At 48.4% G+C, this 27306-nt stretch overlaps 1 protein-coding gene across 2 annotated transcripts in view; it reads right to left on the bottom strand.

Annotated features, from left to right (window-relative positions):
• The window catches only part of PEX6 (peroxisomal biogenesis factor 6), an 846859-nt gene that overhangs the window by 680695 nt on the left and 138858 nt on the right, over positions 1-27306 (bottom strand). For both annotated transcript variants that reach the window (XM_069608918.1, XM_069608917.1), the window contains exon 2: positions 10581-10753. In XM_069608918.1, the coding sequence (XP_069465019.1) occupies positions 10581-10753 (173 nt within the window). The remainder of the gene's footprint in view (positions 1-10580; positions 10754-27306) is intronic.

Genomic DNA, 27306 nt, shown 5'->3' with positions numbered 1-27306 from the left:
AGGAAAGAGCTTGAATTTCCCCAATCCACCTGGCCGAAAAGTGATCACTACCAGGAACACAGCTTTCCTTGTAAGAAAGTTGAGAGGAGCATGCTGCAACGGCTCAAATGGAGGTCCCATGAGCTTGGTGAGGACAACATTGAGTTCCCACGCCGGGGCAGGATCCTTCACTGGAGGGAAAGACCTAAAGAGACCTTTTATGAATTCCTTGACAAGCCTGTGTGACCATAAAGATGGCCTTGTATGTGAGCGGTGTATCGCGAAATAGCTGCCAGATGCACCTTGATGGAGGCGAGGGATAAGCCCAGGCTTGGCCTGTGAGAGCAGGTACGGCAAGCGCAGAGGAGCAGTGACACAGAGCAGCGTGATGTCCTGAGTCCTGCACCACACCTTGAAGCGTTTTCATTTGTGACTGTAGCACGATAGAGTAGAGGGCGCTCTAGCCTTGGCAAGAACAGCTTTCCATTCCACAGGAAGGATGTAGTGGCCAAATTCTAAGGCCGCAGGAGCCAGGCTGTGAGGTTCATTGACGCAGGATCGTGATGCAGGATGATCCCACCTTCTCTGCAGAGTAGGTCAGGAAGAATAGGTAGCTTGATGGCCGGCGGCACCGTTAGGCGGAGCAGGTCCGGGTACCATATCGTGCAAGGCCACCCTGGGGCGATGAGTATCATCTTGCAGCAGCATCACTTCATTGTGTTGATAACACATAGCAGGAGAGCAATCGGAGGGAAGGCGTACAGGAATTGACCTTCCCATCTGAGTGAGAAAGCGTCCTCCAAGCTCCCCAGCTGAGGAAACCTGGTGGCAAACTGCTTGCATTTGGAGTTTGCTGCTGTGGCAAACAGATTGATTTGTGAACAACCCCATCGGCGCAACAAGAGGGCTACTTGGTCCTGCTGCATCTCCCATTCGTGATCGGACCGAAGTTCCCTGCTGAGGGCATACGCTATGGTGTTCTTTATGCCTGCTAGGTGAAATGGCACGAGGGACATGTTCAGAAGGATCGCCCAGTGCCACAGGGTTTGCTCTTCCAACGGCAGAGCAGGGGATCGGGTCCTGTCTTGCTTCCTGATGTAGAGCACTGTGATGGTGAAGTTGTCAGTGTAGATCTTCACCACTAGACCCTTCAGCAGCGGCAAAAACAACTTGAGGGCCCAGAACACGGCCTGAAGTTCCAGCACATTGATGTGCCGATTCTTCTCTGGCAAGCAAAGACCTCTGGTGTGAGACTGTCCAGTGTGGGCCCACCATCCGTCTAGCGAGGCACCCGTGGTGACTGTTGCCTGGAAGGGAGGGGTCCGGAATGGGAAACTAGGTGCAAGTGCACTCCCCACCATTGGATCGATTGCCCGAATTCCAGGTTGAGCGTCAACTTGTCTGTCCAATTGCCCGTGGCTTTGCACCACCTGTTGTCCAGAAATTCCTGGAGCAGCCTCATTTACAGCCTGCAGAACGGGATCAGGTGTATGCAGGATGACATTATACCCTGCAGCGATTTGATTGCTAGGATGGTTGCTGATCTGATGGTGGACAGACGACGCATCTTCCCTAGGATGGCCAACACTCGGTCCTCCAAGGGAAAAGCTAGAGATGCCACTGTATCGAGATGGGACCCAAGAAACAGAATGTCCTGTGACAGCGTTATGCATGATTTCAGATAAATGATAGACAATCCAAGCTCTGTTAGCAGGCGTATGGTCTCCTGTGTGTATTGCTTCACTAGTCTCTAAGAACATGAGTGGATGAGCCAGTCGTCCAGGTAAGGTTAAATGTGTATGCCCTTGAGATGTAGATGTGCCGCTACTTGGTGGTGAATTCAGGCCGAAGGGAAGCGCCTTGAGCGGATAGTGATGACCCAGAACTACGAAGCGTAGGATTTTCTGAAGTTTTGGGTGAATGGGGGCGTGGAAGTAGGCATCCTCCAGATCGAGAGTTGTCATGAAATCCGCTTGCTCTAGTTGGCCTAGCACTTGCTCCAACGTGACCATCCCGAAGTTCTGGGATTTTAAGTATTTGTTGAGGCATCGTAAGTCTAGGATTGGGCACCAACCCCGCCCGACTCTGATTCCTACGCCGTGGAGTGGGAAGGCTGATGGTAGGAAATGGAGGTGTATCCTTTGGAAGAACTTCCAAATTTGTTTCTTGATGATCGAAAGGAAGAAGAGCGGCACTGCTGCAGGGTTCTTAAGGACCTCACCGTCTGTCTGTTTTGATGACCTGCAGCGTCTCGTCCACCGCCTTTCCAAAGAGATGATCCCGTTGAAGGGCATATCCACCACCTTGGCTTGAATGTCAGGTCTAAAATAGGTGGCTCTTAGCCATCCTTGGTGCAAGACGGCTACGCCATTCCCCATTTTGTAGAAGCCCGAATCTGCGACATCCATCGTCACTGTGATGAAACAGGGCTTGAGGTTCCATCCTCTTGTCATCCTGCAAGATATCTAGGAGGGGCCCAGCTTGAACAATAAGTCCCTATCATACTAGGGAAAAATGGCTACGGCATTGGTGGCCTTGTTGATAGATGCTGCAGTGTATATGATGCGCTTCCCAGTTGCATCCATCTTTTTCCCCTCTTGGTCTGGAGGGACCATGGACTTGGAGGATGGGTTTGCAGACCGTTTGCTTGCTGTAGCCAAGAACAATGAATCCGGGGATGGCTGTGAACAGTGACATTTGGGGGCTGAGTCCTGCACCCTGTATTTTTTTCTCCAGCCGGTCTCCCTTCGCTGGTGCAGAGCTTGGGGAATTCATCAGGCAAGTCCCTCCTCCCATACCTCGTCCAGTAACAGGACAGGAAATATCGTCTTCCTGGCTGAAACTCGTCTTTGGTAGAGGAAGCCTTCTTTCTTCTCCTCAGGCACAAAATTAAATAGGGTAGACGCCCTCGCCATCATGGAATGGAATGACCCGACTTCATCTGGCGGTGATGCTCTGGCGGCATCATCTGCACCTACTGGTTCCCCATCTGGGACGAAGTCGTCAGTCTGTTGCGCCAGTATCCTTGTTTGTTGTAGTATCAGTCTGCGGTGCGTCCCCCTGGTGGTGTCGGGACAGGCAGTGGTGACAGTGGTCGCCTCGGGGTAGCCAAGCAAAGCTTGTGCAGAGGTCTTGGAGGGCTGTACCTTAGGGTGCTCCCAGATGGGAGCGCTATTGGCCGTAGCCGCTGCTCTATCTCTGAGAGCAGAGAACTGAGCACTGTAAATTGAGGTTTGAGGGGGGGGCCCCTGGGCCCACCGAAGGAGGGCTGGCGTGCCTCACTGGGTGTGTGCGCCTTGGCGACCCTATGCCTACGGAGCTGTGGTCACCCATGTCCAGTCATAGTGTCATCTTCAGAGCTAGTGTAAATGAACAAAGGACTACTGGAAATCTGTGACCTACCACCCGTTTCCGAAAAGACATCCGCCGGTGGAAACAGGTCTCCTAGTCTAGCCACTTTCCTTAGGGTTACAGATACGACCGGTGCCTTCACCGACTGGGTAGTGGTGGTCGACTAAGCAGTAGTCGTGGTCGGAGCGGTGTTGGAGGCAGTGAAACCCTGGCCACAGGCTTGGACAGCAGTTTTCCTTTACTTGTTGATGAGGTTGATAAAGGGACCGTTGAAGAAGATGAGCCCACTACAGCCGATGACGAAGCAACCGTCCACGGGGGTCTGGTCGCCGGAGTCGTGGCCGGAGTAGCCATAGACTATGGCTTTGCAGTTGTTGACGAATCCATGGATGGGGGCGTTGCCAAGGACTTTGATGAGGATTCCTTTTGGGAGTGCTTTTTAGGGTTCTCCCGTGACGAAACATCATGCTTCGAAGACCTTATCGATGACACGCCAGCCACGGGCTAGCTCACTTTAGACAGGCAAGAAGACGGGGACCATGTGTGTCCTGCACTAGGACCCACATGCGTGGCGTCTCTAGCCGGATCAACCCCTTTGAGCTTGGCCTTAAGGGCGCCCTCTGGGGGTACATCCTCAGCCGATTTCAACTTCTTAGACAAGGGAGAAAGTTCTGGAGTGCATCGCGATCAAGGCTCTGCCTGAGTGTACCCCGATGCCACACCAGGGGCCCTGGACTCTTTCAACCACACCACCAACCGTCGGCGGTGGTCCCTCTTGGTTTTGGCTAGGAAACTTCGGGAGATGTTGCATCAATCCCCTTCATGATCGGGATGCAGAGAGTAGAGACATCTCATGTGCTTGTCCTCCACGTAGATGTTCCTCAAGCCACACCGGAAGCAGAGTCTGAACAGACTTTTCCTGCCTTCCTCCAACATGGCGAGGCACGAAGTAGGCATCACTAGGCCTCTGCAAGTTAGCACGTTAAGTGTAGACGTCGAACTTCACCGGCAACAGAGCCCCGTCACCGGAGCAGTCTAGGCATCAGAGGTTTGCAAAGTGTTCTCAATATTTGGATATTTATCGTCAAAAAAGAAAAACAAATATCGAAAAAGGCTCAAAGAGCAAAACTCGAGAACTCCCTGCACCGAAATATGTGGTAAAAAATCAGAAGATGACTGCCGGGGTCAGGACTCGGGGAGACGATTATCATTGGATGGGTGCAGTATGACCCGGTCTACAGCGACTGGATAACAAAACGAAAGGCAGTATTCGAGATTTTAAAGCAATACTGCTTTCTTTTTCGTAACAAGGATTCCCAGGATGACGACAGGGAATATTCATGAGCATGTGATTCTATGCCAGACCCCATGCTAGAAAACCAGGCCACCAGCGTTAGCTTGGCCGGGACAGGATGTTCAACTGCCCCGTCCTGGTGCGTCAGGAATCCCCTGCTGGAGATCAGAAGGTGGACGGGACACTGGGAGCACAGCACAACTGCAGCAGATCTGAAAAACAGGGTCTTCAAGGCCAGTGGGGGGCAATCAGGTTGAGGCTGCAACCCACCAAACCACGAAACCTGCGGAGGGTCATTTGTAGCAGGGGGGTGGGCAAGAAGGCATAACACCTACGGCAATGCCAACAGATCTGGAAGGCATCGCCCAGAAACCCCTGAACCCGTCCTGAGCATGAAGAAAGCTGGAGGCACTTGGATTTCAGAGGGGATGCGAACGAAGCCTAGTCCAAGTGGAACAGGGGCGACAAGGAGTCGGTGTGCAACTCCCACTCGAAGGTGTTGAACCCCAAGCAGCTCAGTTGGTCTTCTTGTGCATTGCTGTCCCTGAGGAGGTGGACTGCTGAAATCCAAACTCCCTCCATCAGGGCCCACTCACAGATCGATACCGCTCCATGCAGAGGAGGGGGGAAAACAGGTGCCACCCTGGTTGTTTAGGTAAAACATTGTAGAATTGTTTGTTCTGACCAGAACAGACCTGTCCTGATGAGGGGCATAAACCCCTTGAGAGTCAGGCCCACTGCCCTGAGCTTAAGCAGATTGATATGCAGGAGGGCAGGAGGGATTCCATCCTGGACCAGGCCCCAAGAATCACATAGCCCTCCAGAGTAGCCCCCCAGCCCGAAAGAAGGGAGTCCATCGTCACCACCAGGGTAGGCTGCGGTCGGGTGAAGGGGGCTGCCACTGAAACATTGCCATCCACCAGCCACCTGAGAAGAGGATCCCCAGAAAGTAGATAGGGAAAAGGCCTTAGGTTTTGCACAAGTAGGAGTTTTTTTAACCTGGCAGACGAGCATACCAGGAAAGAAGACTATTTAAATCACTGTGGTTGTGGTAACAAGAAATAATTAGTTGATTTCTTTTTCTTGGGTAACTGTTGAATTACTAAAAGTAATTGCTGTGCTAGCCTGACAAAAGTGTTCCCTTTGAAGAAGTATGATGTGCAAATGATTACTTGGCCTTGTGCTTTGAATTATGAACTTGTGGTATGGTATAGTAATGGTTAATTAATAAAGCGCTCAAGGAGGATGGGAACATGGGAGAAAAACAACGGTCGCTCAGAGCCCTTACATTTCTGAGACAATAATAGTCTGCACAGGCAGTGTAAGTGCATATAATACATTTAACAGTTGACACAGCCAATGGGCCTTTACAGCGATTCTGCGATTTTAAGCAAGGGCATTTAGGGATGAAGACAAGGGAGGACAGACAGACGATCTTCCGGCGAAGCGCATTCGGATCGTGCAAGTGCACAGATGGTCACAGGGAGGTCCTAGTGCACCCAGTCGGTGGAGACTGGGGTAAGTGCAAAACAAACCACTCTCTAGGGTAGCTTCCCGAGTGCAGTGAGGGTGGGTGGGGTTAAAGGCCCGGAGGCAAGTGCTGGAGAGGACCGGCAGGGGTGCCCGGGACATGTGAGACTCTGAGGTACACCAGGTGGCCAGTCAGCAAGCTGTAGGTAAGAGGAGGGAGCTAGGTTAGCAAGGTAGGGGGAGAGAGAAGGAAGAGGAGAAGAGGAGGGTCTTGAGAATTTTCCAGAACTTAAGAAGATCAGGCTCAAGACAGAGGGCAGCAGGGAGGCTGGTCCAGAGGGATGCACCTGCTGAGGAAAAGGATCTCCCTCCAAATCTCTGCTTAGAGAACCGGCTCACTCGCAGAAGGTTGGAGGTAGATGAGCGGAGGGCTTGTGAGAGACAATATTTAGAGAAGCAGTGTTGCAGGCAGGTAGGTAGGTCACAGGTCCCAGAAAGCCTTGTGGAGAATGCAGAAGGTCTTGAACTTGATCCTTGCAGCCAAGGGGAGCCAGTGAAGGGATTTCAGCACCTGAGAGATGCGGTCAATGGGCTTGAAACAAAGGATAATTCTTGCGGTTCTGTTCTGGATGTGTTGCAGAGGGCGCTGGGTAGAAGCAAGGAGGTTTAGGAAGAGGCTGTTGTAGTAGTCCAGCCTAGAGAGAACCAGGGATCTGGAGACAGTGAGTCGCTGGGGGAAGGTGATAAAAGGTAGAGTAACTCTGAGGAGGTGTAGCTGGTAGTTAGACTTTTTAGAGATGTCCAAAATATGAGAGGAGAAAGAAAGAGTGGAGTCGAAGAGGACCCCAAAGTTTTTAGCCTCGCAGGTGGGTGCCGCTGCAGGGCAAAGCGAGGCCGGCCAGAGTGAGTGGGAAATCGGGAGCAGGGGTCCCAATGCGAACGATCTCAGTCTTACTGGCGTTGCAGCAGAGGTTGTTTGCAGCACACCATGACTGAATTGAGGACAGTCAGATATGAGCGTGGAGAAGGAGATAGCCGAGGGTAGGATGAAGGATAGTTGTGTGTCATTCGCATAGCACTGGAAGTTAGTGGTAAAAGTGGCAATCATATGTGCCAAGGCAATCATATAGATGTTGAAGAACCAGGGGGATAGGTTAGACCCCTTAGGAAGAAATCTTTACTTTGTCAAGCAGAAGGCTGTGGAAAATAACAGTTATTTTGATTTGCAACCAAGCATTTGTGAAGGAGACATTTTCTTTGCCAAGTGGAAGGATACAGTGAATGGAAAATACTTTTTGTGCTACGTTGCACAGAACTTTATTGAATCAATACCTTACTCAAGGTATTCCTGAATTGATCTAGGAGAAGTGAGTCCAACCCTGGTCACAAGGAGTACTTTTGTGGAACAAAACATTGCCAAACATTCTTTGTACATGTTTGTTGTGTGTAGTGTGAGGGTCAGATACTTTTTTGTACACTATGTCATTTTTTCTTTAGTTTGCCAGGCAGGCCCATCCTTGTTAGGTTAGGGATAGATAGGGGTTTATCACACCCCTTTTCATTTAATAAAAATTGCAACTTTTGGGAATAACATACCTTTCTGACCCTGCACACATTATCCTCACTCATTACCTGTGCAGACCAAAATCTCATTTAAAATCCCCCCTAGTCAATGAGCTAGAAGCACATTTTGCAGACTTTATCATTACTGGAATTCCTCAATTCAACAACTCTGCTATAAAAATAGGGGGATAGTCAAGGCCCCCTAAAAGCCAGCTACACTAACACCAAACCATCTACCCCTTGGTGCATCACCGAGCTTGCCTACAAAAAATGCTCAGAGCCTTCGAGAAATAATGGATTAAAAATCATAATCCTGGAGCTCTCAAACCTCAAATCTCTCTGCACCAACTGTAGGATTCTGATCACCGAGGCCAACGCCGCTTGCTACTTAACCACCATTACGGCAACCTTGAACAGGAGTAAAGCCCTCTTTGAAGTAGAAAAGCATTGTACCACACCCTTAACCAACCCGGAAGTGCCAGCAACTCAGGGAAAGTGGGCAAGAAATAATCTTTTCAATTAAATAATTGACCAGATCTGACAGATCCTCAAATCAATCTCCACCAGCATTAGTCCCTCTGCACAACAGCACACACACTGCCCCCTCTGGGCCAAATTCTCTCCTCTCTCCACCCCCCCCCAGGCATCCTAAAAATGCTTGTCTCCCTCAAACCAACCTCCTACACAATATCACCCTGACCACCATCATTAAGAAAATGGTTGTGCCCAGTGCTTAACGCACTCATTAATGCTTCCCTCATACAATCTACAGACGACTGGCCACCTAGCTGCTCATTACAGACATCCCACTTATCGGCAAGATCTTGGAAAAAGTAGTAGCTACACAACTTTTTGCCAGAATCGAATCACTACGCCTCCTAAATGACTATCAGTTGGGGTCCCGCCCCGGAAGTAACATTCAGCCACTATCCAGGTGGTGGACAATGACTCCAAATAATGGAAAAGGGCGATTCATGTCGCCTGATCCTACTTGACCTCTCAGTTGCATTTCACACCGTCGACCAGCGTATACTCGTCTCCCTCCTCTCTGACATGATAGTCTCTCACCGTCCTATATTGGTTTCCTCCTACCACTAAGGCAGGCACCAGGCTGTTCAGATGAACACATTGGGCCTCATTACGAGTCCAGCGGTAGCCGTGCCGGAAAAACCGGCAGGCTGCCACTGGACCCGTAATACCATTCCGCCTCCGTGATTGCCGGAATCACCGGAGCATTACAACCCCGGTGACCCGGTAATTCTGGAGGCGGAATTCTATAAATCCCCATTCCCATGGATGGGAACTATGGAAACACTGGTTCTGTCTATGAAAGAGCCGGTGTTTCCATGTCCGCCTGCAGGCAGGTGGTGTTATTCCCGCCAGGGCAGACCTGGCGGGAGCGACACCTACCACCTGCAGGACTCGGAATCAGACGGTCCGGAAACAAAGGTGGCGGCAGATTTACTGCAACTATTGTTTCAGGACCAGCTGACTTGTAATGAGGCCCACTGTGTTCCAACAAGCTTCCCAACCCTGTTGAGTCCCCCAAGTCTCCAACCTCTCTCCAATCCGTTTTAACGTTTACATGAAGCCTCTTGGCGCACTACTCAAAGATACCGATATAGCCATCCACCAATAAGTGGATGCTGACAGATCTAATAAAATCAGTGCTCCAACGCCTCCCTTGCCAGCAACTAATCTCAAGCCATCAACATTGGGGCCATTTCTCTGTACACACATGCAGGAAGTTGTTCAATTCTACGTACAACAGAAGCTGTTCAGCTGCATCTTATCTACAACCATCTCACTCAGAGTAAGGCAGAAGAGACAATGGTCTAACATCACAAAGGTCCAATGGGTCTTCATTGGACTTTTTCAACAGTAGCACAAGCACTGCTCTCTTTAGATCTATCGAAACTAAAATGGTCGATAGAGAAGCCTTAATCATAGATGCCAAATCATGTGCTCCACTTCTGCAACAGTTTTCCTCTCCTTGGCTGGATACACCTAAGGCTGATCCCAAGGCTTTGCATTTACTCAGGAGTAATAACTTCCCCTGGGAACTTTGCCTTAAATGCCATTAGCCTTAAAGCATTGCATTGTAAGGACTTAACCCATGTGAGCACTCCTGAACTGGAGTTTGTATTAATAAATGGTGTTCATACAGTTTCATGCCACTGCATAGTTTAGAGATCTTATCTACAACATGTCTTGCTAACAAGTCACCGAATGCCGGGGAGGGTACTGTGGAAGATACAACAGCCACAGGTGTAGCAAAATCATATAAGATTATAAATATTTCTTTAGATGAATTTGCTGCATAACCATTTTTTCTCTAAAAATATATTTTGGGTCCTTCAGATGGCAAGCGTATAGCCCTTAAGTGTGGCTAAGCATAATGTTTTGGATTTAATACTATAATCACAATGCCAAATCTGTTCAAAGGGTTTTTTAGTAAAATGTACCTTGTGCCAACATTCGTATAGCTGCTAGTTCATCTAGATCATCTGTCTAGTTAAAGTTACGTTTCCTCAAAATCAGAGTGGGTTAAGTCTTTGCAGAATCAGTCTGCCTCGGCCCATGAGAAATACATCTGGCTGCAAGAGCCGATGGAATGACCGGTTTCCAAGATCGGACCATTTTTAAAATATGTGTCTTAGGTAGCGCATCTCCTCACTTGCGCCCAAAATGGTTTGAGAATCTGGCCCATGTTTTACTCTTCACAGATCCATTCTGGTTTGGAAACATTCCAAAATGGCACAGAAGATGACTTTTTGCATGTAAGTGCAAAATAACACTGTCCCCTTGCGTGCTAATTGAAATGATCCCCACTCTTTGCGCTAATGGTCCTAAAACCTCAGATATCACATTATAACCAATCAAGGTGTGTAGAAGAGAAAGTAGCAGATGGAGAAATACACACCTGGGAGTCTGGAAGTGCTCATAGAGAAGAGCTTCGTAAGACCCCTTGTTGCTGTAGGTGGGTGAGGCGACGATCTCAATGACCAGTTCCTTGGCAAACTGAGGGACTGAGAGCACAGACTGACTTCCCTTCAGGTCTTGGTCTACTGGTGGTGGCCCCTCGTTGTGAAACCTCTGCAAGACAATAAGGGAGATGTGTTCACAGGAGAAGGGGCTGTGAAATCCAGCAGCACACATGCACCTCCTCTTGCACTACCTTGCCCAATGAATTCTCACAAGTCCACTATTCTATCACGTCCATCACAGCATTTATGCTGCTTGCTGCATTCTAGTACAGATGTCACTTTCCACTCCACCAGCACTGCTTTTTTTCACATTGCATCTTCTTGTTTGTCCATATGACTGAGGTTAATTTTGAGGATTTTACTATTAACCATCAAATGGGAAATTACAAGTGAACCTTTTTCATAAAGAAACAGTTACACATGTCTATTTGCATTATAACATGTCTATTATTATTATAACAGTCATTAGGAAAAAAAACTTATAATAGCAAATCTCTTTCTGAAAATATATTTCTCTAAAAGGAAATAGCAGCATATAGAGCAGAAGCAAACCATTTCATTAAACAAACAAAATCTGGGTTATCCCCATAACATGGTTAAACTAACTGCAATAAAGCCTTAAGCAATAGGTCAGCAATGTTTGAAACTAAGGACATTCTAACAGATGTGTGAAACTACGTTTAGCAAGTGTTCATTCCAGGCTAAGCTAATAATGAAAAATACTGGAAAATTCTAAAAATTTAAGGTGAAAAATTAAAATATCCCCTGCCATAAAAAAAATACTAATATTGTAAGGTTTTAATGTGGAAAATGATAAAGAAATAAAATCAACGTAATCAGACTTCTCCTGAGAGTTGGGACTTGTGGTTAAAAGGCCACAATCCTAGTGGAAAGTGTAGGGTATGGAAACCTTCCCAAAAGACTAGAGGGCTGGACATTGGTCTTACACTTAACTGGATTTTAAATAATTACATGAATTGCGATACTACCAGTGTGAGATATATATGATAAAATGTCCCTGTGGTCTAAAATATTTAGGAAAAAACAACAAGCAAGCTAAAAATGCGAATGGCAATAGAAGTAGTGTAAAACACAATGTAGAAACAGTGCCTTTATAGTAAGCCATGCTATGTTAAAAGGCCAGAAGAACAGGTTACTTCTTACCTTGTAACGTTCGACGGGATGTTCCTCCAACGTATTCCTTATCTTTGATAAAATTTCCGAGGCCAGCAAGCTGGAAACGTATTATCTGTAGAGGGCGCTGCGCGTCGACGTCCCTCGACGGCCACCGTATCGGCGCCGACGTCACCATGCCCATAAATAGCCACGCGCTGCGTCCGTTGCTCAGTTCCGTTTTGTAGCATAAGATAAGTCATGCCGGAATTGGCTATTGACCTTGAAGGAGCGTAAGCTGCAACTACAAGGGAAGTATCACTGCAGGGATGGATGGGAGGGGCGATAAGGAATACGTCGGAGGAACAACCCGTCGAAAGAACGTTACAAGGTAAGAAGTAACTTGTTCTTCGAAGGGATTGTGTCCTCCGACGTATTCCTGATCTTTGATAGACTCCCACAGCAGTGGCATGTAATTGGAGGTGGGAGTGAGAATGTTATGTATCCCTTTAGGGATGGACCGAATGTAATACGGCCTTGCCAAATCTGGTCTCTTGACTAGTGGAGGAATCCAGATAGTAAAATTTTGTGAATGTATGTGCGGACGACCATGTGGCAGCCGCACATATGTCTCGGACCGGTACCCCTCTTTGGAGAGCCGAAGAGGCTGCGATACCCCTGGTTGAATGAGCCCTGAGATTTTGGGGTGGCTCTTTCCCTGCCAGTTTGTAACATTCCAGAATGGCAAAAATAATCCACCTGGAGATGGTTTGTTTTGTTATGGGTAGTCCCAACTTGTGACCTGAGTATCCTACAAACAGTTGGTCTGCTTGCCGGATCCTAGCCATTCTGCTGATGTAAAAGCTGAGAGCTCGCCTTGGGTCCAGCCTATGTAGCCTTTCTTCCTCTTTCCCCGGATGGGGAGGAGGGTAGAACGAAGGTAAGGTAATTTTCTGAGTAATATGAAATTCAGAAACCACCTTTGGGAGGAAATTAGGCTTCACCTGTAAGACAACTTTGTCCTTGTGGAAAATTGTATGAGGGGGTTTACAGGAGAGAGCTTGTAGCTCGCTCACCCTCCTAGCAGATGTTAGTGCTACCAATAGGACAGCCACCAATAGGACAGTTTTAAGTGTGAGAAATCTCAGCGAACAAGAGTGAAGTGGTTCGAATGGAGTGCCCATTAGGAAGTTTAAGACTAAATATAAGTCCCATAAGGGAACCTGGAATGGTTTTGGAGGATAAACATTAGTTAATCCCTTGAGAAATTGTATCACTAGAGGAAGTTTGAAATACGATGGTTCCTCCGCAGTGCCCTTGAAGATAGAAAGCGCTGCGAGATAGCCTTTCACAGTGCCAACTTGAAGGCCTGAGTTTGCCAAGTAGAGTAGAAACGATAACACCGTTGGTGTACCACATGAAAAAGGGTTGATATTCTCTTCTCTACACCAGCTGCAAAATTTGTTCCAACGGCAGCGGTATAAAGACTTTGTTGCTGGCCTTCTGGCCGAAAGCAACACCTCCATGACGTCACCAGGGAGATCCCAATCCTTGTACCTCACCCTTTCAGAAGCCAAGCGTGAAGGTTGAGGGTTCCGGTGTCTGGATGGAAAACCTGACCTCCCTTCTGCAAGAGAAGATTCTCTTTGAGTGGAAGACGGATTGGAGGACAGATGGACATATCTAGAAGGTCCGGGTACCACGTTCTCCTGGTCCAATCCGGGGCAATTAGGATCATGGTTTTCCGGAATCTTCTCAACCTCCTGATCATTTGAGGAATAACAGGGACTGGTGGGAACGCGTAAAGGAGTGGAATCTCCCAGTCTACTACGAACGTGTCTCCTAGAGCTCCTCTCAGGGGAAATTCCCTTGAATAGAACAGATCGCACTTCCTGTTGGTGCTTGTGGCAAACAGATCCATCTGAGGGGTTCCCCAAAGGGCGAAGATCTCTTGAAGGACTTCCTGAGCTAGCTCCCACTCGTGGGAGACTGTGCTCTGCCTGCTCAGAGCGTCCGCTGTCAAGTTCTTCTCTCCGGCTAGGTGGACTGCCGATAGAGAGATTCCTTCTTGGATTGCCCAAAACCAGACTTGCATCGCCTCTCTGTACAGTGGCAGTGATCCTACGCCTCCTCTTTTGATGAGGTAGTGCATGGCCACCGTGTTGATCGTCATTATCAGGACATTTCTCCCCTGTACTGATGGCAGGAAAGCTTTCAGCGCTAGTCTGATCACTCTCAGCTCCAATAGGTTGATGTGTAGTCTGGACTCCGATCGAGACCAACGACCGCTGATGGTCAAGTCGTTGGCCTGGGCTCCCCACCCCGTGAGTGAGGCGTCTGTGACTACCGTTATCTCCGGCCATGGTTGCCAAAACAGTTCTCCTTTCAAGATGTTCTCTGGATAGGCCCACCATTGAAGGTCACGGGCTACCTTGTCCGGAATCCGGAGGAGATCTGTCATTCTCCCTGAGAATTGCGACCACTGACTTCTCAGTACCCACTGAAGAGATCTCATTCTCAGGCGCGCCTCTGGCACCAGGAAGATGCAGGATGCCATGAGGCCTAGCAACCTCAAAAAGTCAAAGGCTGGGAGACGTTGGGCATTTTGAAACTTGGTGACCATCTGTAGAATATCTTGAGCCCTCACCTCTGGTGGCGAGGCTTTTCCCAGGGAAGTGTCCAGGACCGCTCCAATGAACTGGAGTCTTTGTGATGGTATCATCTTTGACTTCTTTAAATTGAGGGAGAAGCCCAGTTTGTGAAGGAAGTGGCAGACATAATCTAGCTGGGCCTGGGCTTATTTCGAAGATACCGCCCTGATCAGCCAATCGTCCAGGTAGGGGTAGACGTGGATCCCTTCCCTCCTTAGACTCGCCGCCACTACCGACATCAGCTTGGTGAAGACCCTCGGGGCGGAGGTCAGCCCAAATGGCAGAACTCGAAATTGATAATGAGTCGCCAATTGCGAACCTCAGGTATTTCCTGTGTCTGAGATGGATTGGCACATGGAAATAAGCATCCTGAAGGTTCAGAGATACCAGCCAGTCCTGGAGCTGGAGGGCCTGAAGGATCTGAGAGAGAGTTACCATCTTGAACTTGTCCTTCCTGAGGAACTTGTTCAATTCTCGTAAGTCCAGGATGGGTCTCAGTCCTCCGTCCTTCTTTGGTATGAGAAAGTAGGGGGGGGGGGGGGGGGGGGGGAGTACCAGCCCTTGTTCCTGTCCGCTACAGGTACCGGTTTTATGGTACCTTTCTCTAGAAGGTCTATAATTTCCTGCAAGAGGAGCGGATCTGGAACTTTTAGAGAGCTGTTCCCTGGTGGATGACTCCGAGGGATGTGTAGAAAGGGTAGGCAGTAACCCTGGGCAACTGTCTCCAATGCCCAAGCATCTGACGTTATAGCCTGCCATTCCGTCAGATGGTAGTTAACCTGCCCCCTACAGGTGTATTGTGTGGAAAGGCCTCAGAGTGGTTTGGGGGCGGCTGATGCAGATCCCGAGGGTAAAGAGGCACCTGCTGCTACGGCCTTAATACCTTTGACCCGTCCACCTCGGGTGGATCTCCTTTGGCCTCTTTGAGCCGGCTGTCCTCTGCCTTTCCCGAATGTGGAATAATAGCGAAAGGACTTTCCTCTGCCGGAGGTTCCTGAGGGGCGAAAAGGAGTCTGGCGGATAGCAGCTCCTAAAGATTTTGCTGCTGCTTTAGAAGTCTGCAACTTTTCCAGACTGTCATCAGCCTTTTTTCAAGAGCCGTCAAAGGGCATATTCAAAAGTCTGGCCTGTACATCTGGAGCAAAGCCAGACTTTCGCAACCACGCATGCCTGCGGATTGTTGTACTTGCCGCCATGGCCCTGCTGATACTGTCAGCGGAATCGATGCCAGTTTGAAGTGATTCGCACATGGCATCTTTGCCATCTTTAATAATGTTAAGGAAGGCTTCCTTTTCCTCTCCTTCGGGTATGCGGTCAGCCGCTGATGAAGCACACTCCCACAGTGTGTGACTGAACCTGGCGAGCGTACAGGTGGCGTTGATGGACTTCAACGCCATACTACAAGCAGAGAAGACTTTCTTCGCCATAGAATCATACCTCTTGTCATCTCTATCCTGTGGGACAGTAGGGTAAGCGGTCCTACTGCTAGATGAAGTTGCCGCTTGAACCACAAGGCTCTCGGGAGTCGGGTGTTTTGATAAGTATTCAGGGTCAGCAGCCGCTACCCTATACTTGGCTGACAATCTTTTATTGACTGCAGGGATAACTTCAGGAGTTTCCCAATTAGATGTAATTTTCCTTTGTAAGGCTGCATGGAAGGGGACCACAGGGTCCTCCTGTGGACCTTTGTCTAATATGTCTGTTAGGTCCTCCTGTTGAAAAACAGGCGTAGGCGCAGACCAACCCATACATTCAATAATTCTTGCCATAAGGGTTCTATAGGGTGTTTTGGCATATTCCCCTGGGTCTGGCTTAAATTCCATTTCTGGGGAAGTGTCCAGCCCACTTGCCTCATGTAGGGACTCCTGTAGGTCCTTCAACCTTCTTTCCTCAGAGGTGAAATCCTCAGAAATAGGCAGTGTGGTCCTCTGTAACCCAAATGTTTCCTGGTCAGAATCTTCCCCCTCTTCATAAATTGAAGATAGTCCAGGGTACTCTGACCTCTGAAATGGTGTAACAGGCTTCGAAGGCGCTGAGCACGGTGTCGAAAAAACTGGAAGGGGCCTCGAAGAACTCGAGAGGATCGGGATCCTACTCGAGGACATCGACGACGGTCTCGGCGTCGTGCCGCAGGCCCTTGGAATTACTGTTGGCTGTGGAGTAGCCTTGGTCTTCTCTTTCATCGGCGTACATGTCGGCGTCGAGTCGATCGACGCGTCGAGGAACCCTTCGACAACGGCGTCGATGGCGCCGATTCATGCGTCGAAGGAATCTTCGACGACGGCGTCGAAGATGGTGCCTTCTTACCCAATGGCTCGTGGCGCTCTCGGGTGGAATGTTTCGCCGGGTGCTGCGACTCGCGGTGTTTTGATTTTTGGGGTTTTTCTCCTGGGGTATCACCCTCAGCTGTCTTCGAGGGGGTCGAGGCCGCTTCTCGAAGACGCTTTACATTTTCTTTCTGAATTCCTCCCACTCAGCCCGAGAGCTGTGTTTTGTGGGACAGGAGACCCTTTCTGGGGAAACAAAAGACGACGAGGAAGGGGATCTTCAATGTCTCTTTTTTGAGTGTCTTGATCTCGACGAATGATGGGAGCTACTTCGAGATCTAGAATGGGAATGTTTGACGGCGAGGAGACGAATGCCTCGAATCAGCCGAAGAAACCTTTGAGGAGGTTTTGACTGACTTACCTCTCCCGAGCTTCCCCTTGCGCTCCTTCAAGGCTTTCGCCGTCCTGGACATGCAGTCCTCACACTCCGAACAATGGTGCTCGGCTCCCAAGCACCACAAGCAGATCCTGTGTGGATCCGTTATCGACATTTTTTTACTGCAGTCTTGACATTTCTTGAAGCCGGATCGCGGCGTTGTCGATTCCGATGAAGATGCCATCGAGAACGAGTAGGTATTTATTCGAGTAGATATAGCTTTATCCTGACTGAACTGAGCAACAACGTTCCAAGGCCCCACGAAGCGCGGAAAAACGGAACTGAGCAACGGACGCAGCGCGTGGCTGTTTATGGGCATGGTGACGTCGGCACCGATACGGTGGCCGTTGAGGGACATCGACTCGACGGCCGTCGACGCACAGCGCCCTCTACAGAAAAAATTTCCAAGGCCAGCAAGCTGGAAACGTATTATCAAAGATAAGGAATACATCGGAGGACACAATCCCTTCGAAATATAGTTTCTGCAAGTCTGTAAATGGATCGCACCAGTATCACAATATGAAGATATTGTTGATTCAGAGCCATATTCAGGCATTTAATTAAGGGTAATTCTGGGTTCCCCCAGGTAAGATACCTGGGGTAACCCAGACGTGGACCCCTTGCTCACTGTGCTCAGGGAGGCACAGCTCCATCTCACTGATGAGGCCCAACAAGGCTGAAACACGTTTTTGGGGTTGCTGTTGGTACTTTTGTTCAAAGGAGGTTTGCCTGGCATTTCGGTGCTAGACTGCCCTTGTGGGGGAGACTAAGACTGATAGGCAAATGGATATTCCTTCTTTGTGAAAGGTGCAGTGAGCTAAAAGCAATGGCTACAGACTCTCAAAGTGGGATGGACTGGTATCTCAATTTTATAAATTGTATGCAGAACAGTTCGCACCAATATTATTTTAGGTTTTCAATAAGCTTTTGACATCAGGGACTGTGTGTGAATCTATGAAGGAGGCTTTAATAATGGTTATTCCGAAACAAGATAAAGATCATTGGAGATGTGAGAATTACAGAACAATATCGTTATTAAATGTTGATCTGAAACTATTCACAAAGATATGGTCCAATAGATTGCATAGTTATATGGGGACCTCGATGATAGATCACAAGTGGGCTTTATCCCCGGAAGGTATGGTTATGATAATAGTAGGTCAATTCTGAATGTGATAAGTTAGATAGAGTAAATTGGAATATTTAGATTATACGTTAAGGGAGATGGGTTTTGGTCCTAAGTTTCTTCAAGCGGTCCGTTGCATACAGTTGGGTATATCAGCAAAAGTGAGTGTTAATGGAATGATATCTGGGGTATTTTCCTTATCAAGGGTACTAGGCAAGGCTGCCCATTATCATTTTGTCTGATTTGGCATTGGAACCTTTGGTTGCGTATATTAGACAGAATGAGGGCATTAAAGGAATTTGCGTAGGTACTATTGAACTGAAGATATTGTCATACGTGGACGATGGCTGTACTTATTTCAAATCTTTTGGAAGGGGGATTGGTTCTAAAAGCAATACTGGAGGAAGTAGAACAATTATCGGGACATAAAATTAATTGGGCTAAAACAGACTTTTTCCGGTCTCAAATACTTTTGTGATGAGAGGGTTAGAGTCGTGGGAATGTAAATGGTCTCCAAATGGAGTTAAGTATTTAGGGGTTCATATTGTAAGAGATCTGAGGGAACTAGTGAGGCTGAATATTGATAAGGTTTTGAGTAAGATCTCAGTGATTATTAGAAAATGGGAAAGGTTATCTTTGACGCTATGGGCAAAGATAAATGCAGTAAAGATGGTTCTGATGCCCAAGGTCTTATATGTTGTTCAATCACTCCCACTACTAATTGCGAAGAAACATCTGATGAAGAATGACAACGTTTTTCAAAGTTTCTATGGGGCACTGGGAAACAGCCACGTATTCCCAGATATATCTTGTTACGGAGGGTAAAGGACGTGGGTTCAGGTACCCAGATCTCTTTAAATATTAATCGGGGCTTCCTCGTTAAAAAAGGCTCACATTATTTTGATAGGGAAGGGAGTGGAATTCCAATTTGGCTAGAAATGGAAAAAGTAAGTTCGGCTCCAGCCAATGGTGGTGACCAATAATGCTTTGGTAGCTAGGTTTAGGGGGAACAATCAATATTTTGGGGTTAGCTTGTCAGTCCAGAAAAACCAAACACCCCTTGAGGGTCCGGAAATGAATGATAAATGGTTGGCCGAAGTCCAACCGCCTCATTTACAGTGTTAAGAATATATATTCATTATTTATTACGTAGATATTAGTTCAACTAGAGTGAAGCCATTTTAAGATGACCAGAATCGCCATTTTGTTTTCTCTCTCTGCTCTCTCTAACGTTGCCACTTTGCCTCATGTAAAACTGCTTTGCTGTAGATATTATTTCTCTTCAATGGTCCAAGGCTAAGAAACATGTTGAAACATTACACTGGAGAGCCAGACAGAAATGCCCGATTCCGCCCCTCACATATCCTTGAAGACAGGGAGCAAGGCATTTAATCAGTACACGAATGTCAGCGAGTCTCCTGAAAGAATAGCAATGTACGAAACTAGCATTTAAAGAGTTGAATTATGCTCTTCTTTACGGCCCCCCTTTCTGAGCCCAGTGAGGCCCCGGAGAGCGGGCTGACCTCTAGAGCGAGAATCTAAACTAAGATGGTGAGGTCTGGTTTGTGCCAGTCTCCTACGCGCAGCTTGCCCATGAAAAACAGAAACGCTGTGTTCTCGCAAATAAAGAATGGTGTCTGTAAAATTGAAGATTGCAAACCGTTACTAAATATGGTGGTCTAAGGGGACATATTTGTCACACTGGTCAATCATAGCCTCTAATTCAAAGGGAAATGAATTGGGGGCGGCATCAAATGTGTCCTACTGTGTCATTGCTGATTTTAAGGTGCTCGGTTTGTATATATGTAACTGATGTAAGTTTCATTCTTCTTGCGTCCCCGAGGTCTGTTAGACACACGTCGTGGGGCGTGGGACCATTTGGCCAACTGGGACTTCTTTGTATTGCAATAGACCCTAGATTTTGGGAACGGAACCTCGTGTCTGGCATATCTATTCGAGTGTGGTGACTGTGCCTTGTTTCCACATCCGAGGGTCCCTCAGGGGCCCCTTCAAGATGGCGCCCGAATAGGGACCCTCCCCCACTTGTTCCATCGTGTACATTTCAAAATAAGCAAGGCGCTAAGAACGGAGAGGACGGGAGCAATCGAGCCAGGATCAAGGGGTGTACGGGGCACCCCTGCGAAAAGCGATGAGACTTCTTTGCAGATCTGCACACCGCTGATCCCTGATCGACGTCCCTGGCCAGCGAACAAGGAGGCGAGGGTCCCGAAACGAGGCAAAGCCGATATACGCAGACACAACGTCATTGGTTGCGTCAGTATACGGACGAATTGTGTCTTGAAAAGACAAATTGACTTATCAGGTGAGTCGTGCCCCGATTCGTAAGTGATCCCGATATTGGTTGAGTTGATTTTGCAAAATCAAACACCCAGAGTAAGTTTGATTAGCCAAGGGAAAGGTTAAAACATGCCTGGGGTATTGTCCACCTTAGTGGGATTTTTCCGCTGCAGCGAACAATCTTTGGAAACTGGTCAGGAAGCACCACCGGGAGGAACGCTGGCTTATGATATGTACATAAAGTATGGTATGGGAGCGATAATGTTTTGTGAAACTTGGCATAAGCAAACCAGAAAACAGGAAAATCTTCAGTGGCCGAGGGATGAGAGTTTTGAGATGGAACATATAGATAACCTGGAAAAGGTATTGATAAGCAAGAGAGCACGCTGTGGGGCACTTGATATCCTTAGGGACCGGAGGAGGGAAGCAATGCTCTGATTTAGAAGTAGAGAGAAACATGCGCGCAGGCATAAGTCAAAGGCGGAGAAAGCGGAGGAGGAGGAGTGGAGTAATAGCTTGAGAAAGACAAGACGGCGTGATGAATTAAGCATAGAAAAAATATATACATAAAGAGAGCTAACTCATCGGATGAATTAATAAACAAAATCTTAACTGAAACAAAACAGGGCCCGAGGATTGAAACTAAAAAGACTACGTCAGTAGCTGCCGCTCAACCCCCTCCCGTTGCTCAGCCCTCCCAATCCCAGCACAGCCACAGGCTACATCAGTAACTGCACTACCCACTAGCCAGCCAGCCCCAAATATTTCGCAATTACCCCAGCCCCAGAAGATGTATCCCACTCTCACTGCCCCCTCCGCACTTCCCAATCAAGAGGGTGCCACTGTTCCGACCGCCCCTCCCATGAGTGGAATTGAGCAGAATGAATGTACAAGAGTAACTCGCAGCGCGATCAGTAAGGAGAGAAAGCGTGAGCTGCAAGAACAGGCGGAAATGTATATAGACGAGAATGATGGGGCATCCACGCTAGCGTCCCTATAGGACTTCAGAAGGAAGAACAAAAGACAGGTATTGTTGGAATGCATGGGAGAATATTTGTCGGGACAATGGAAAAAGTTAATTGGGAAGTTACCACCGCAACAATTGTTGGATTTGAATGCATTAGCCCGTTGTAGATGGAGAGATGAAGAAATAGAAGAGCATGTGAAGCGACTGTGTGAAATAAATGATGAATTGGATGAAGAGTATTCTGAAGTACTCACCACACCAGGAAATAGGAGAAAGAATATTGAGAGGCGCAGGTAGAAAGCGTCAGGACTGTATATGCAGAAATCTTTGCCCCCACCGTGACAGATAGGTGATAGACAAAGATTGCAGGTGTGTGTGCGGGAAACAATGAGATGGATGTCAAGCCTTAGGACTTCGGTAGGGGAGATAAATGAGATATGTAATGAGTACCCTTTGCAAATAAGAATAGAAGCTCTGCGGACGATAGCAGGGGTGTTACTCCAGCAGGTAGCAGGACACAATAGGGGAAGGGGAAATGCACAAAGCAGGGGAAAGTCGAATATGCATGGAGGGCCTTTGGGATTAAACCAATGTGCATACTGCAGAGACGAAGGACACTGCCGGGCACAATGTCCGCATTTGCAAAATAGAGGCGGAAATAGTCAGAGAAGGCCTCGCAGAGGGCACATGGGAACAAATGGTCACAACAGAAATCATATGCAGCAGCACCAAAATAATTATGGGAATGGTGCACAGAATCAAGGCCAGGCTCCGAATCAAACTATTCAGAGTCAAAATCAGCAGGGTGTACAAACGGGAAGTAGAGGGAGAGGGAACATTTTTGATAACCAGACAGGTGCATACTATAATAGCAGTGGAGACTACACATCGAATGATGTTTTGTTACCCCAATAGGACAGCCCAGGACAGGAGTCGGAACCAGTGTCAATTCCCCTGAATCAGAAAGGACACTACGTAGAGATGAAAATCGGGAATGACGAGCATAGATTCCTCGTAGACACAGGGGCACAAAAGTGCTCGATAGATCATCACTTGGTGCCAGACATACCTCTGTCAGGGCGACAGAATATTTCAGTAGGGTTCGCAGGTACCCCAGTAATAAACCCAGAGTCCAAATCAGTAGCAGTGACAATAGGGCCTTTTACCGAACATTGTCCATTCCTTTTACCAGATCATTGTGGTGAAAATCTTTTAGGATTGAATCTATTGAAAAAACTAAGCGCAGTTATTCATTGTACACCAGGTGGGGTATTTTTTACTATTTCTCCCCAGACTATGCCGACTTCTGATAGCTAGTACGCCTTTGGCGTAGTCCACAACTTTGGCCGATTATGGGCCGAGAGAGGTTTCTTAACATCCCATGGGGCTAGAATTCAACATGGCCCTCTGATTGTACGATTACTGTCTGCACTTACGTGCCCAAAGCACCTGGCAATAGTGAAATGCGAGGCGCATAAAAAAGTAACATGTAAAGTGGGAGAAGGAAACGCATTTGCAGACGAGATTGCGAAACAGACTGCCACTGATTTGAATACAAAAATGTTGACAGTACAATCGGAGGAAGTACCCTGCATGATAGAAAATGGAATTGTGACTGAAGGAAATGCAGGCGGAAGCTACTGCCGACGAAATATAGGGATGGGCCAAAGGCTCTGCAGAATTGGATTTGGAGGGTTGCTAAGTGGACAAGAAAAGCGGGAATTGGATGTTACCAAATGCTTATGTAAACACAATGGTTACAATAGCTCACAGTCCCACACACATCTGTGCGAAGAAAATAGTCCAACATTTAGCCACAGTCTGGGAAAATCCACTCATAAAAAAAGAATGCCGAAAGGCTGGTACAAAACTGCATTATATGCCTACAGCACAATGTGGGAAAGGGAACGGTGACTCCAACAGGAAGTTTTGGACCTCCCTCTATGCCATTCGAAGTGATTCACTTTGACTTCATAGAAATGGAGAGATGCCAAAATCTGAAGTATGTTTTGGTGATCATATGTGCATTCAGCAAATGGGTGGAAGCATATTCATTGAAATACTGCACAGCCAGGAGCACGGTGAAAGTAATGCTAAAAGAGCATTTCTCTCGCTGTGGTCTGCCCCGTGTCATATGGTCGGACAATGGTCCGCACTTTGTAGGTGTAGTGATACTGCAGATTTGTGCAGGATTACAGATCGATAAAAGATTCCATTGTTCGAGACATCCGAGTTCGGCCGGACTTATTGAACGGCATAACAGAATCTTGAAGTCCAAAATCAGCAAGATCTGTGCAGGCAGCAAACTAAGTTGGGTAGATGCATTACCAATAGCGTTACTGTGTATGCAAACGTCAGTGCAGGCCAGAACTGGGCTCTCCCCCTATGAAATCATAATGGGGAGACCGGCGAATGTGTGGTGCGCACCCCAGCCTAGCAGAATGAGAGAGGTAGAATACCCTGTACTCAGCATTTATTGTAATTTGTTAGTAAAAAAACTGCATTTGATTCATCAGCAGGTGCAGGAGGCATTACCGGTGCGGTATACTGGCCCAGGACATGTATTGGAGCCAGGAACCTGGGTACTAGTCAGAAACTACGAACTGAAAACATCACTGACACCCAGGTGGCGTGGGCCGTATCAAATACTCCTGACCACGCAGACAGCAATACGCGTGGATGGACGCAAGGTGTGGATTCCTGCCTCGGACGCCAAGAATGTCCCATCGCCATTCGACACGTCAACTGATCGGGACAAAGACCAGAAGGAGACAGCAGTGGTTCCAGAAACAAAAAAGGTTGTTGCCAATCCTTTGCCACAGAAGTTGCCTGATCGTGAAACAGAGCCTGATGAGATTGCCATAAAAACAGAAGAGCTAGGAGTGCCTCAACATTGTCCAGCAGATTCTGCATCTCTGCTGGCTGACATCAAGTGCATACCTCTGTGGCGCCCACCATCTTCTGTTGCGCCACAGTCTGCATTGTCGCCTGGGCACGCATCATCATCTGCCATTGTGCCCCAAGCTGACTCCAAGCTCGAGACCGGAAGTGCACCCGCACTATTTGTTGATCACACGGTACCAGGAGCAAATCGGTACAACCTGCGGAACAGAAAGAAGGAGTGATCACATTTTCATCTCTTGGTGAATTTCTTCCCTCCGTTTCCTATTTTCGGATGAAGTGGGAACCGGAGGCCTAGAGGAGGGTGGCGTAAGAGTTGTGCAAGTTAGACAACTCACGAAACACAACTCCTCGGTGCTAAATCCATGTGTTAGGAACCCGAGTGAACAAGCGGGGCGCACGTGGTACAAAGGCAGCTGCTCTGAAACTATAGGGCAATGTGAAAATGCACGAAGGCCTTGCCAAATGAAAAAGCAATCCGGGCAGATAGCAAACTGGCATAGAAAGACTGCAGATATTGATTGAACTCTTTCAACATCCTAAGAAGCACATGAACAAAAGATATTCACGACAAGCACAGCAGAAGAAGAAGGACGAGAGAAGAATGTTGGAACCAGCAAATGCCCCCTCCTGCACCAATGCGGATAGAGAATTAAACGTAGTATATAGAAAGGCGGAAAAAGGACATGGTAAAAAGAATTGTATGCTGGGTCTAACCATAGTAATGTGTATAATGAGTATATTAGCCCCAATGTTGACCATATCAGTATTATGGTACCTAGAGGAAATGCACCCTCTTGAAGTACTCTTGCCCATTATGAACAATTCCACAACAGAAAGCCCAGTCCATGAGATTTTCTATACCTTGTCCCCAATGGAGGAAAGACATAGGGAAGGATATGGGAACAACACATTGCTATTAATAATGAATATGACACACTCAATCCTAAGAAAAAACAATTGCTGGGCTTGTGCCCATTTGCCTCAACATGGTGGCAAAGAATAGGATGGTATGTACAGCCCCTGCCATTGACTTCTGCATGTTATGCCTCTCTGAGTGCCCTATATTATGGGAACTGGACCGAAAGTGAAACTGGTCAACTAGATAATACAAATATGAATGAATTCGAGGAAGTGATTATGAAACCGGTGGGTTTCTCCATGTTCCATAAAAGATGATTAATTACACCAGCAATAATGCCACAGGATAGATTGTCTGTACCTTATAAAACTTCTGTGATCACATTCCACATGAACCCCCAGGGTAATAAGGATGCGGAACCCCGGGGGCGTGGCTTGGCGGCCATGCAAGCGTGAGCAGACTCCGAGAGGCTCCCACTAGATCCGACTAACGATCCGGAGAAAGGCGAAAATTAAGTGTAGAAAACCGAACAAACGCCAGGAAAAGGCATCGGAAGACCCAAGGCACACACGGGAGAAGACCCGAGAAAAAACGGAGGTCGGAAGAGTGAAAACGGGAAGAGGGAGAGACGCGCGGCACCACCAACAAAATGGCGGGCGCACAACGCTGAAATAGCGACCTGCGTCCCAACACACGAAGAAGGACCGAAGGAGAAGAGCGGTGCCGGGTGAGATAGCCGGCCAACATCCAGCCCAGGCAGGACCGGAGTACCACCAGAGCCGCGGAAACACGAGGCACCAACTGCAGCAGGTGGAGGAAGAACCCAAGACAACATTGCACGCAGCAGCGCGGTACCAAACCGGAGAAGGTAAAGACGGCGTGGCTCAAGAACAGGAGGCGGCCCACAGATCGGACCGAAGGAGAGCCCTTCCCTGCCGACGCGGAGGTGAGCAACAGCAACGGAGACCCAGCAGAGCAACGATGGATCCCGAGAGGCGAGGCAGTGAAGAACGTGAGGCAGCCCACAGACCGGACCGAAGAAGAGCCCTTCCCTGCCGACGCGGAGGTGAACTGTAGCAGCGGAGACCCAGCAGAGCAACGAGAGATCCCAAGAGGTGAGGCAGCGGAGGACGAGAGGCGGTCTACAGACCAGACCGAAAAAGAGCCCTTCCCTGCCGGTACAGAGCGGAGCCGAGGGAGACAGCAGACCAACACCCGGCCCGAGCAGGACCGGAGCACCACCCCGAGCGGCGGAAGGTCAAGGTACCAACGGCAGCAGGCGAAGGAGGAGCCCGAGCACTGCAAGAAATCGCGTGGCACCGAACTGGAGAAGGTAAAAACGTTGCGACCCATGAATGGGAGGCGGCCCACAGATCGGACCGAAGAAGAGCCCTCCCCTGCCGACGCGGAGGTGAGCAGCAGCAGCGGAGACCCGGCAGAGCAGCGAGAGATCCTGAGAGGTGAGGCAGCGCCGAGTCATCAGAACTAAGACCGGGGAAACAAGAGACAGACTGCGGAGCCTGCGAGGGGAGCCGAGGCCCAACAGGGACAGCACAGAGGAGAGAGGTAGCCACCGACATAACGAGGTGTGCAAAAGAAATACACACAGACCCAGACCCCGGCCCAATCGGCTGCCCCAAAGACCACTAGTAAGCGGGTGAGAGAACATAACTCACGGGGCAGCACCTCAACAGTAACTACGAGCCACAAATCCACCCGACACGACGGACCCCCTGCCACAACACCAGAACAAAGGCAGAGACTAGGGGAAGAGCCGCCCCACGCTAAACACAGACTGCAAGTACCCACAGGCGTGCGGGAAGAGAACACTACAGAGAGACACGGCAAACGGACAACGGGGGAAAAGAAACAGAAGGAAGACGCTCACTAAAAGCCAACACACGCAGGAAAGTGCGAAAGTGAGTGCGAGGACCGTGTAAGAACTCACCGAAGCGCAAACAGACCCCGACCAAGCAGGACCCAACTGCAGGCCAAGGGTAGCAGGTACCAGCATGCCAGACAAGCCAAAAAGCGGCAGAGG

The sequence above is a fragment of the Ambystoma mexicanum genome, chromosome 4q (genome assembly GCF_040938575.1).
Source record: "Ambystoma mexicanum isolate Mex_15411 chromosome 4q, UKY_AmexF1_1, whole genome shotgun sequence".
Classification (NCBI taxonomy): domain Eukaryota; kingdom Metazoa; phylum Chordata; class Amphibia; order Caudata; family Ambystomatidae; genus Ambystoma; species Ambystoma mexicanum.
This window is presented reverse-complemented; position numbering and strand designations above follow the sequence as displayed.